The following is a 13,080-nucleotide window of genomic DNA, read 5'->3' as shown; positions in this document are numbered from 1 at the left end:
CTTTCCGATAGCAAGGATTTTGCTTCCTCAGATCTGACAAAAAGAGCTCCTTGTACTGTAATCTCTTGCTTTGTTCTTTCTCCGGATTTGACTTCGGATCTCCTAGATCAAGGTATCTCCTTGTTTCTGAATCTGAACTCTTCAAGTTTGTTACGGATTTATGGGTATTTTTGGAGGGATTTTAGGGGTTTTCTAGACTAAAATTGAAGGAGGGATGTTAGGTAAGGAGTTGGGGCTCCAAAACTAGGGTTTATGGGGGTTAGGGGAGCTTCTAGACCTACTTCTCTTAAGGTTTATGATTTGATACGAAAATAGGGTGTGAGCACCTCTATTTATAGATGTTTTTAAGGGTTGATTTGGATAGAGTTAGTGTTTAATTAGAGATCTTTTAATTAGAGTTGTGTTTTAATTTGACTTGTTTTAGGTAGAATTGTGTTTTAATTAGAATTGTTTTAGGTATAATTGTGTTTTAATTAGAATTGTTTTAGGTAGAATTTTTTTTAAGTTAGAACTCTATTTGATTGAGTTATTATTTAATTCGAACTCTATTATGACTTTTGGTCTTATTTGATTGACTTTTAATGTTTTGACTTTAGTCTTAATTGATTGACTTTTAATATCTTGACTTTAGTCTTGCTTAATTGACTTTAATTTTGACTTCAGTCTCACTTGATTGACTTTAATACCTTGACTTCAGTCTTGCTTGATTTACTTTTAATTTTTGGAGAACCCCCCTCTAAAATATCTTTAATTCTTTGGACCCCCAAATGGAGGGGTCCTTAAAGAAATATCCCACGAACCCTCAACAATTTTGCCTGAGAGTCCGATTAATCGATTTTTTAGGTTCAAAATTTTAAATTAATTTCATTAATGTTTAAATTTAATTATTTAATATTTTATTTATTAATTTTGAATTTTTTAATTATGAAAATTGTGAAATTACCGTTTTGCCCCAGAAGAGGACTTTTCACGTTTTTTCGTCGGTTTTTAATGTTCCAGGATGTTTTATAATCGATTTTTCGTAAGGAATTCAATGAAAATATTAGTTTTTGTTATTTATGAAGTTTTTTGTGTGAAATGGTTATGAACTTTACAAAGGGGCATTTTCGTAATTTTGATAAATTCTGTTAAAATTGGTGAAATGATTTATTTGGTTCCGATTTGTTATTTTATGTGTTCGAGAGAGTTTTTCTAAGCGTAACGTAGGCTCTAGGGTTGTTTTGAGGTTAGGGATATTTTGGTAATTTGGTAATTTTTAGTGATTTTTATCGTGAAGCTTCTTTCTGATCTACAAGATGATGGTTTCTTTGTTTCTGGGTCGTATTTTCCTAGCGTAGCGTGGTTTCTAAGGTTTTGTCAGTTCGAGATACCTCATCCGGATTTCTGAAACATATCTGGTAACAAAATAAAGCAATGGAATACACATCCATCATTGGGAATCATTGCAATCGGATTGACGAGTTGATTAATCAGGCGAGTGCAAAAATGGGGTGTCTACAATAAGACAAAACTTTGATAGTTGAACTTATATATATAATTATATTTGCTTCTGAATGCAAAGTGATTTAGAAGATGCTTACTCACAAAATACAATTTTTTAAAGATAAAAAATATTTTTAAATCATTACAAAAAAATAAAATTTAACTTATTTATATAATAAAACACAAAATTTGGTTAACTATAGGTTGAGTTTTTATTAATTCAGCCTATATTTTCAGAATATATTGGTTGAACCATCTCGTACTAGTCAAAGTGATGGACAATTCAAATCAACTATATATCACACCTAGAGCCTCCGAGAATCAAGACAAGGATGATTCCCCCAAGTCATCTCCATCTTTTAAAATCATGGGAGGGAATCACCCTGCTTGGCCACACCTTTTTGGGGAATTATACATATTCCTACTGATCAAATATTTGAGATAACTATACTTTCTAATTGATGTCATACGCATACCCTTTATCGCATTTTTTTAAAGATTAAATGGGGGTTAGGCAAACCCCCTACTAGCAAAGTTAAGTGATCATAGGAATGCCCAACAACATCCTTACTATTAAAGTTCACAAGCTTCATGGGAAAAGTATTAGGCTCCATTTATGGTTACCAATATGACCACAAAGAAATATTTAAAACTAAGTTTTAGGATTTTTGAAGATAGAGGGAGTTAGAAGAGAAAGTTAAGAAAAATTAACTCTAGTTTTATAGAAAATGGGCAAATTAATATGAGGATTTTTTTGTGGGCCAAAGACTTTAGTGGGAATTCACTTAGATTCTACCATTTTGAGTTCTTAGGAAGATTATTTATCTACTTGGGAGTAACTTTTTATTGGTTTATTCTTTAGGAGATGTTCATGGGTTGGACACCACCATTAAAAAGACTAGCGATTTTCATGCATGATTTGTATCTCTTTTGGAACTATTTTTTTTTATTGGTTTAGAGAGTTAGGTGAGGATATAAAGAGATCATCACTTTTAACTTTTAACCATTTTGTAAAGTAAAATGTGGTGTGTGGGGATGTGTATGCATGGAATGGACTTAAAAAGAAAAGATTACCTCCTCCTAAGAGGGTTTACTCTCTAGCTCTATTGGCATCAAATAAAGCAAAAAAAAAAAAAAAAAAAACACTATTAATTTAGAAAATTTAGAGTGCAAGAAAAGTAAAGAAAACAAAGCATCTATACAATGAATTTAAATTGTATAAATAAATTAATTAAAAATAACCAATTTTAATGCTCTCAAGGAGCTTATTGAGGACTTATTAGGAGAGATTATTTCTAAAAGGGATTACTCTCTACCCCCAAGCTTCTAGACTAAAGACTAGAGATTTATATTATTAAAAAAATATAAATAAAAGCTTAAAATTAAACAACTAAAATAAAGAATGGAGGTAATGATGAAGGGATTAGAGAGGGAGGTTGTAGCAAAACTTCTTTTGCCTTGTTGTTATTGTTCTTCTTCTTCTTGGTTTTTTTTTTCTTGAGATAATTTGGACAAAGTTTGAGAAGGCGTAGAAGTTTTGAGAAAGGATTTTGATAGAATTTTGGAACTCTAATTCTTCCTTCTCCATTTGTCTTGAAAGATTCTCCTATTTGTAGGATTTTAGGAGATCCTTGGGGATAAACTTGTCCTAAAATCTTGATTACCCAAATATTTTAGGAAAAACCTTCATGAAAAGTATCAATTCCACCTTTTAACCTTAGTCTTGATGGTCTTTAACCTCTTGCAGAATCACACCAATCTTGATCATCAAGGGTTAAGATAGTCTTTACACCCAAAGTTATAGAGAATTCTTTGAGGAGGGTAAAATGGTCCAAGACCTTATGATTTGGGTCAATTATGAAAGATCTAGGCCAAATGACATGTAATTAGGTAATGACTTTTTGTACTCTTTGGTGACCTCCTTTGGTTAGCTCTTTAACCAACTAGGGATACAAAGGGCGTTGGACACAAATTCTAGAAAATTCTCTAGGGTGGATAAAATGGTCATAGGATTTGAAAAGTGATCAATTTAAATGGAATGACATAGAATCCCTTTGATCTTTGAAAAATGTTAGAAGGTTAAAAAAGGGATTTGCCTTGGATGAGTTTCAACATACCAAGGTTAGAGGAGGTAATTAGCCTTGAGTGGGGATCAAGCAAAACCTTGGGTCTAGATTAGGACAATGAGTGGTTTACTTAAAGATCCTAGGTAGAAAGAATTATGAGGGTTTTAGCATGGGTAGAAGTGGAGTTAAGAGGGGAATAGAAGAGGGAAAAATATTATTTAAAAGGGTGGATGAGGTCATTTTTTGTTAAGAATCCCGTACATAGATGAGCTCTCTAACTGCCTACTTGAATTGGATGTACATTAATTACGGTCAAGGCAAATTAAATTTGACCATCACAAAAATGAAGTTATAACAAAAAATGGCCTGGCCATGTGTGCCAAATGGCCAGGCTATGCCTATGCTTGGCTGTTTTGTAGGTACGGCCAGGCAAAAACTAATTTTTTCATGATTTTTTCATGATTTTATTTAGATCGTCTTGATTTGATCTTCGAATTTAGATTCAAACAAGCTTTCGGGCTTGTTCGATCAAATTAAGGTGTCTACAATGGTAATTCACCTTTATTCTTAACCTATTCAATCTTGTTCTCATTTCATCATTTTCAACATCATCTTAACCTTAAGTAGAAAATCTTGATCATACTATCCAAATTTTCATTGTTTCTATTTTTTCTTTTCTTATCATTCTCTTAGAGAAGATTGAGGTCAAGGAGTATGTCATCAATTTGAAAACACTAAGGTTATCTCAAATATTCACAAACATGTGAAGGGCTATTGTACATGGTAGAATTAGAAATAAATCATGATCCAATAGGTGGCATGATATATAGGGGTTGGAGGAATAAGCAAGGATGTCTTCTTTCATAGTCCAACCCTGTGGTACCTAAGAAATTGGTAAGCTCGACGTGGTTGAGTCGGCCTAATTACTTATTTTAGTAGCAAAGTATATACTCAAGACATGTATTCCTCCAGTTGGATTGGGGTGATTTTTTTATTACAAAAGTTTTGCTCATAGTGCTCAAAGCCTCTTCAGTGTGTGCAACATAAAGCAAGCAAGGTAGTTTTGTAACTAATAAAGGTAGTTTTATAAATTAGGGATGCGATTCCATACACGCAGGTAAATGTGATTGAAGGATCCCGGATTTCTATGTATCCCAAAAATCTAGGATTGGTTAACTATGTCTATCGTGCTATTTCCAAAATGAGTAACTTCCTATCTTGAGAAAGCTTTCCTTTAATTGACTCGAAGATCTAGAAGAGGTTCATCAAGAATCCCCTTAAATAAGAAAAGGGATGAAGTGTCTAAGAGGGTGGTTAAAGAAAGGGATTAACCTATAAATAAAGGAGAGGATTTTAGGAGGGTTACTCAATTCTATAGCCATTACTTTCTACAACTTTGATTCTAATAACTTGAGCATCGGATGGTATTTGATAGGTACGACACTGGTGCCTAGCTCAACGGAAGAAGACGATTTCACCATCAAAGCTAGCGTTGAGGTCTTCGAGGTACGTTCAAGAAAATAGTACCTCTACAGGTATGTCTAAATAATCCTTAAAATTTTAGGTGATTGTGACATGTAGCACATTGATATGGATGAATAGTCGAGATATCCCTGAATTTTCAAACCAATGACATACACTAGTCTCTTACAACAGGCTAACACAAAATGATTAAATGCTTTTGTCTTCAACTTCTTGTCAAAAACCTTTTAATTTTTTAATTTTTTAGTTTTTTGATTGACCGGTAAGCTGAGGTTGTTGGGACCTCACCATTTTTTATTACTCAATCATTTCCGTAAATACAAGATAGAACTTCAATGATAATTCTCATAAGATCTTTGAGGGACATTATGAACATCCTCTATTACATAGAAATCACTCCCAACAACTCCTAGTCTAGCCAAATTATTAGATTGCGAAGAAATATTTGTCTAAAATATTTTTGCTGACAAATGATTTTTCAAACAAATAATCTGTCAGCATTTTGTTTGTTGGTCTTTGATTGTACATAAAAACCATGAGGGAAAACGTTTTACGTTGGTTGGTTTCTTTGGACAATCAGAAAGAGTCATTTTATTGTTTTGTATTATTATAATGTTACCAACATCTTGTATACTTCTGCTAAAATAACTAGAGCAAAATCCATGTAAGATATTAAAATAAAATATAGATATATCTAGTTCTTTGTAATTGAGGATGCTTCTTGCATATCCAAGACTTAACAAGAATTTTAGTAGAAGATAGTTGATGTAATTATTCACGTTAAATTGTAAAGGGTAGATCGGAGCCCCTTCAACTCTAGCTTACCAATAAAAAATAATAATGTTAAGAGTCGTGATAATCTGACTACCCCACGTGACACATTCAATCAACTCTCCTTACGTGACAAGTTCAGGAATCACAGATCAGTATGCCTCGGGATACATGATTCTACTACGTGAAAACTGAAAAATTCTATAGAAAAAATTGATAGGCTAAGGCTCACGAATTTTAGAAATTGAATTTTGACAGTCTAGACTGTCAAAAATCTTAATGTTCCCAAATTTAATGGCTTAGAGCTATCAAATTTCTCTCATTCTTCATTAATTTGACAATTTCGACCTGTCGAAAAAAAAAAATTTGACAACAAAAAGTTCAATGCCACAAACTCAACCTCTTAGTCTATCGAATTTTATAAAATTTGACAACCCAAGACCATCAAATTTGGGCCTTTTTCATATTATGTTCCCTCGAGATACATATTTTTAAAAGGAAGTGCAGTTTTATATCCCGAGGCGTACAGATCTACAGTACCCAAACTTGTCATGCCAGGAGAGATGATTGAGTGTGCTACGTGGGATAGGGAGATTATCACGATTCTAACATTAATGCATGCAAAAGCAACTTTTGTTATTTGTCTGGGTTATTTGGACTGACCCTTCTTGAATAATTTCTGAATCCGAACTAGGTTATTCTAGCTACGGGTCTGCAACTTGCTACACTTTTATGGAATATTAAATCAAATTTTCTTTGTTCCCAAAACACCCTAAGAAACAAGATAAATATAAAAAATAATATGAAGTGATGATGGTTTTATATATCACGGATTTGACCATACAAAAATAAAAATCTTCAAACAGGAATCATATTGGGCAGACCAGCCGTACGTACTATATAACAACGTAGTTATGAGGGTGATGTAAGACGTACAAGTCAGAATCATTCACTGTCGCATTCGGCTACATGATTTGCATTTGTAATAGTAATTATAATTATTAACTATATAATATAAGATAGAAAAGCACAGATGAAGAAGGTGGTTACTTGGCTCAGAGTCAACCACGAAATGGGTTCGACTGGTCATTAGAATGTCTAATCAATGAAGGTCAAGGATAGCTGTCTATGATGCGTTAGAGAGTCAATCTAATAACCCAAAGATGTTCACAAGGAGAGAGAGAGAGAGAGAGAGAGAGATGGGATTATGGGAAGATGAACTTGGATCTTGATAAATTAACTATTAATGGAAAATTTCGCAAGATAAACGTTTTCTTTATATTATTTAAAGGTGATTTAATAGTAGCTTTCCACAGATACAAATCTTTTCTGTGACCAACAAGTGATGGTATAACGTCCAAAGCCTCTCTTTAACAAGGGGGAGGTCGGTCTTAAGTTTAAGTTATCTTACTTTTAGAGATTTATCAATTATTAAAAAAAAATGAGTAGACAAAAGAACTGGGATAGCTATGAGAATTTTGTATATTATTGTAGCGAAGATGAATTCTTTGAAAAAAATAGTTATAGTGAAATGAATTCCGTGGGAAATTGAATTCCATCGTCTGATTGCAATTAGCAAAATGTAAAAAAATAAATAAAATAAAAAAATTAGTCAGCTGGAAGGGGGCAACCATGGGAGAGTATTTGAGAGCTTCTATTATCACACCGACTTTTGCTAATGCCACCCCAAGATCTATGCTAATTCTTTGATGATTCACATATGAATTGGGGTGGCATTAGCAAAATTTGGTGTAGCAATAGAATCTCTTTAACTTTAGGAGGTGAGAAAATCATTTTTCGAAGTGTAGGATGGGAAACATTCTCACTGTAGGATGAAAAATCAGTTTGGGAAAGAAAAACTAGAGGGAAAATTTGCATTCATAAATATGTAAATTGCATTTTCCCAAAAAAATCATTTTCTATACAGACCTAAATGAAACTTTGACGAGTATAGTAACAGCGAAGTGAGCCTTGAATTGCTATCTTTTAGGAATACATTTCTCGTAAATGTGGATTTAGATGTCTATCATCTAATGAATGGCTGAGATGTGGAAAGATATCCGAGGGAGGAGTATAGATTTTCTAGGTCTTAGTTTCCCTAAAATATGAGACTAATATAATGCGCACTTGGGGAGTATTTTTTTTTTCCTTCTTTGAGATATTATCCTTCAAATCATCCATGACATGTTTTTGAGTTTAAACAGTAACTTTCAATGGTATTTCTAGGCATCCAATTTCTTTTTGTTTCACCAAAAATTGCCAACTTAGCTAAGTTGGTGAGGCTTGAGGAGTATTGATCCCACGGTCTAGGTTAAAATCCCATTGAACCCACCTTCACCTTTGCTATATGACCGCCAACCACTTGATTGCTAAATAAAATGAAAATTTTAAACTCTATCAAATAAGCTAACATCCAACCTTTATTTGGATGGTTCAGATTGGCTATCATCAGCTGAATTACTAACCACGTAAAAATCAACCACATTTCTTAAGATTGTGATCTTGCTATCTAAATGAGGAGGCTACATATAAAGACCCACTGTATCGTCGGTCGATAGTCAAACAAAAATTTGTACGTCCTAGATGTTTCTAATCAACTGGCTTGGACCACTTCATCATTGTCCATGTCTGCCTTTTTGTGGTGGGGTGGCCAAGAGAAGATAGCACATATTATTCTGCCATAAAAAGACTCTATTCAAATGGAATCTTGATGTCTCCCTAGGTTTCTAATTAGTAGGGGCCCTATGTAACGTCCAAAGAAGAGGATACAATGCGACGAGCTCATGTCACCTTAATAATCGAATTTGATCCCAGCATGCTTGACCCACATAGGACTATGTGTCAGAGGACATGCTTTGAACCTTGAAGAGTTCTTTTTAGGAAATAATTCATGAATCTTTATCAAATTAGCTCATTCCCCAAATGAGCTCTCCAACCCAATATCTCTCATTTGTTTAACTCTAAAATGTATTTCATGACTCTAGTTTTTTCTTGTTGTTTGGATTACACAACACCATTTGTTCAAATGTTCCGTTGTAGATTGTACTGTGTACTAATTAAGAGAACAAGATCTTTGAATCCTATGCGGAGGGACGCAAAGGAGATGGTTCAAGATCAATCTCATTGAGAAACAATGTGTCATCTCCTTTAGGACATTGTACAAGACATGAGCTTCAATCTAAAATCAATAAGGTAGCCCTAGTTGTTTAGTTTAAGTCCTTTTTTCTTTTTTTTTTTTTTTCAAATTGGTATTGCAAATTTGAGAAACCTACTCTTGAATCTGTTAACCAACCAACTACTTCAAAAGACTGATCTTTCAGAGAGGGGGAGAACTATAACTATAACACGGGGCTTAACTGGGGTATGATACACTCAAGAGTGGAGGAAAATATACATTCAACACTCCCCCTCACCCATAAGGGTGGAAAGAATCGAACACGTGACCTATAGGAACCTAGTGCTTTGATACCATGTTAACCAACCAACTACTTCAAAAGATTGATCTTTTCACTACTAGAAAAAAGACTTTAGACATCACTTTTTTAATGATGTCTATAAGAGAAACAAAGGTGATGTCTATTCTTTAGATTAAAAAGTGCAAGTAAAAGGCGATTTTTAGACACCAATTTTTCCAATAACGATTTTTAAAGATCAATCATTAATGGATGTCTAAAGTTCCTCAATTTTTTTTGCGCGATCGCTAGACCTACGAAAAATGCACTTTAGGTTTTAAATTTGATGTTTATTTTAACAAAAGTGATGTCTAAAGTCTTTTTTTTGTAATAGTGTTTGGAGAGGGGGAGAAATATTATATAAGAGGGTCACGGTGCTGAACTGGGGTATGACACACTCAAGGGTGGAGGAAAATATAAACAAAACACAATCTAAATTCAATAAGCTAGCCTTAATCATTGGTTCTTTTGTTTATCAATCAACATCCTGTGAGTAGTTCGAATTATCTTGCACAATCCAAATTTGTGGTAATTAAGGTCATTGGAAAAAAAAATTATAATTTAAGTTGGTAATTAGGGAAAATGTTTTCTTGAGAAAAACAATATATGGAGTATAATGTACCAAAATATCGCACTAGGAAAAGGAAACAATTCAAAATCCGAACAAAATGATACTTTCGCGAGAAGTTGAATTCTACATAAATAGTATTGTTACTTCTTACTAACAATACTATCATTAACCGATATTAGTGAGAAGAATCAATTTTACGATATAATCATTAACCGATATTATCATTAAGTTTCGAGCGATACTGAATCGGGAAAAAGGAATCTCGACCTAACTCCCGTAAATGGCAGAAACTGAAATCTGCATTATCTTACATTTGGCAAGGTTAAGTGTAACTGATACTGCTCCATGCCAGTATTGTTCACATGTTTGGCAAACCTACTTATACCTGTAATGATCTTTCTGCTCCCCCTCCAAACCATTGCCTTGCTATACTTGGGGCTAAAAGCCCTATATTAAATTACAAAGATACCCTTTTTATTTAAAAAAAAATAAACCCTATATCAGAATTTGTAAATTACTCCAGTGCCCTTCATAAATACCTATTTTTACCTTTCTATTTTAATAATGTTATTATGCATAGTTGGAACTAATAAAGATAATTGTATAATTTTCATGAATTATTGGTATATTTGTAAATTATTCATTAAAAAAAAATCAAATTTGTTAAGTTATTTAATCCCCACCCAAAAAAGGTTCTATATTTTTCTACTTTTGCTGATTTTTTTAATGAAATTTGATTTATAATTTTTTTGTATATATAGTTCAATGTTTTCAAATAATGTTTGGGTTGGTATAATTGCAAGGAATTTGTTTTCAAGGGAATAAAAATTCCTTAGGAAAATAGTCATGAAAAAAATGTATGTCATGAAAAAATGCATTTAATTGTACACACTATAAATGTTAAAAAGAGACTTGATTTTTAAATTTGGGATGAGAGTAATCGCGCGTGAGAGAATAACATTAGGTGGAAAAATCATTTTCCCAAGAGTAGAAGGAAAAATAATTCCCCCCCCCCAAAGTGGAAATTACTTCTTGAGTGAAAAATTTAATTCCAAGAAAAAACACATTATACGTCAAAAATCCCCAAACTACAAAAAAAATTATTTTCCCACCTATTTTCCATGCACAATCATAGAGACCATCTACTAACTTAGTTTTTCCCTCCACAAATTTTAAGTGCCTCTAGTCGATAATTGGTTCAAATATCCGAATCACGAGGTTAGTTTCACGATATGGAGGTAGGACACATTGATGTTAATAAGTCTCAGTTCCATCATATACAATCCCACACTTAGATTGCCACTAGGGTATTTTAGTCCAAAAAATTATATTATATATATATATATACTTAAAAAAAAAAAAAAAAAAATCTAGTAGTAATTTTGTACCTAACTAATGAAGGGTATTTTCGTCACTCCCAAAATATTGCCAACATGAAGGCATGAACGTACTATAAATACCACCTCACCTTTCACCTCCAAACCCCATATTGTTCTCTTTTAACTTATTAAAAAGAGAGAGTCTTTGTTCTCACAATGTCAGGAGTGTGGATTTTCAACAACAAAGGCGTAGCTCGGCTCGTCGAGAATCCAACCAAGGAATCGTTCGAGCATAAAGAGACGAATCGTCCGGGTTCCCCTACCGCTCCAGGAGCGCGTCGCCGAGTCTTGGTCTACTTGCCATCGAACCAGGTGATCAGCTCGTACGAAGAACTCGAACAGAGGCTCCGCGAGCTTGGTTGGGAGCGCTATTATCAGAACCCAGACTTCATTCAGTTTCATCGTTCTCCTTATTCTGTGCATCTCATTTCACTCCCTAGAAACTTTGCTAATTTCAAATCCCCCCACATGTACGATATCGTTGTCAAGAATCACTCCTACTTCGAGGTTCGTGACCACTCGGCGTAAAATAGTCTCCAGCCATCAAGAACGCGTTTATGGATTCATGCATTATGCTGTGTTTCCGTGTGTCTCTGAATGCGTTAGATGCTAAGTTGCGCCGTTTAGTGTTATGGTTAATAAAATAATAATAATAATGCCTTTATTTTGTTTCTTTTTTTTTTTTTTTTGGTTATTATGTGTTAATGTTATTTTACTTTGTGTGTGGGTACCCATCCCTGACCGTCTGATCAATTTTCTAGAATCAGAAATCACTAATCAAGCTGCTTTTAGAATGATCTAGGTAGGGAGTTAGTGGGCCTAAAAAAGTATATGCCAAGTGGAACCACTTAGAAAAACTAAGAGGAATATTTGACGTTTAATAAAATTACCTAAATACCCTTACCTTCAACCTCTAGCCAAAAACCTTTCATTTTCACCATAAATTTTATTATTATTATCATACTCTGATAAAATAATTTTAATCAATTAAATTGTATCTTTAATCCATCATATTCAACCTCACCTTAATACCTTGTAGAAAATTCTTGATTCTGTTATCTAATTTCATCATCTGCACAAAAAATAATAATAATAAATAAATACGAAGGTTTTTGTCGAATAATTGAATATGAGAGTATTTAAGTCATTTTCATTAATGATTAGAGAAGGCTGAAGTCAAGAGTGATAACATCAGTTTGAAAAGATAGGGGGTTTGATATCTCAAACGTTCACCGAAAGTGGAGTGGTACGTCTAAATCACCTGAAATTTATGCAATCATGAGTTCTTTTGCCTATTTTCCTCTTCAGCTCTAAAACATAAAAATTTGGATCTTCTTACTTATATCCCTTCTCAGTTGATAATTTTAGTGAGTATCATAGCTTTGGTTTTTTTCAAGATGTCAAAAACATTCATAAGTTAAGGTGTCCCCACCTATAATCATGAGAAGGAGGCCTAGTAAGATTGTAAATGAGACAAATACCAAAGATGCTGTGGGCCATTTGGATGCCAAAAAAAAAAAGATTACTTTGGTGGGGCTTTTGATAATGGACTCGTAAACGTGTTAGTGAAATAAACTCAATGTTGGAATGGCAAGGGAAAGTAATTTTGGAAAGAAATTTTTCTTAGGATTGACAGGGATGGCAATCTTAACACGAATCCGAACACAAGTCGAAAACGACACGAAATTAGTGGGTTTGGGTCAAGTCTAATTGGGTTTGGGTCATAATAGTGTCAATCCGCCTAACACAAGTATTAAATGGGTTTGGTCCGGACCCCCTTAATCCTTTTGACACATTTAGTTATTTTGTCATTAAGGTGTAATTTTAAAATGGTGTTTTTATTTTTATTTTTATTTTTATTTTTATTTTGTTATATT

The 13,080-nt window shown here is 33.4% G+C and overlaps 1 protein-coding gene across 1 annotated transcript; it reads left to right on the top strand.

Annotated features, from left to right (window-relative positions):
* Positions 1–11,303: 11,303 nt before the first annotated feature.
* On the top strand, positions 11,304–11,876 carry LOC147384590 (flowering-promoting factor 1-like). Its single transcript, XM_086425899.1, has one exon. It carries the CDS (start codon positions 11,360–11,362, stop codon positions 11,729–11,731), a length of 372 nt encoding a protein of 123 aa, XP_086282025.1. The 5' UTR covers positions 11,304–11,359; the 3' UTR covers positions 11,732–11,876.
* Positions 11,877–13,080: the final 1,204 nt, after the last annotated feature.

This window comes from Akebia trifoliata, chromosome 15, assembly GCF_017979445.1.
Source record: "Akebia trifoliata isolate Shusen 1 chromosome 15, ASM1797944v1, whole genome shotgun sequence".
NCBI classification, from domain to species: domain Eukaryota; kingdom Viridiplantae; phylum Streptophyta; class Magnoliopsida; order Ranunculales; family Lardizabalaceae; genus Akebia; species Akebia trifoliata.
This window is presented reverse-complemented; position numbering and strand designations above follow the sequence as displayed.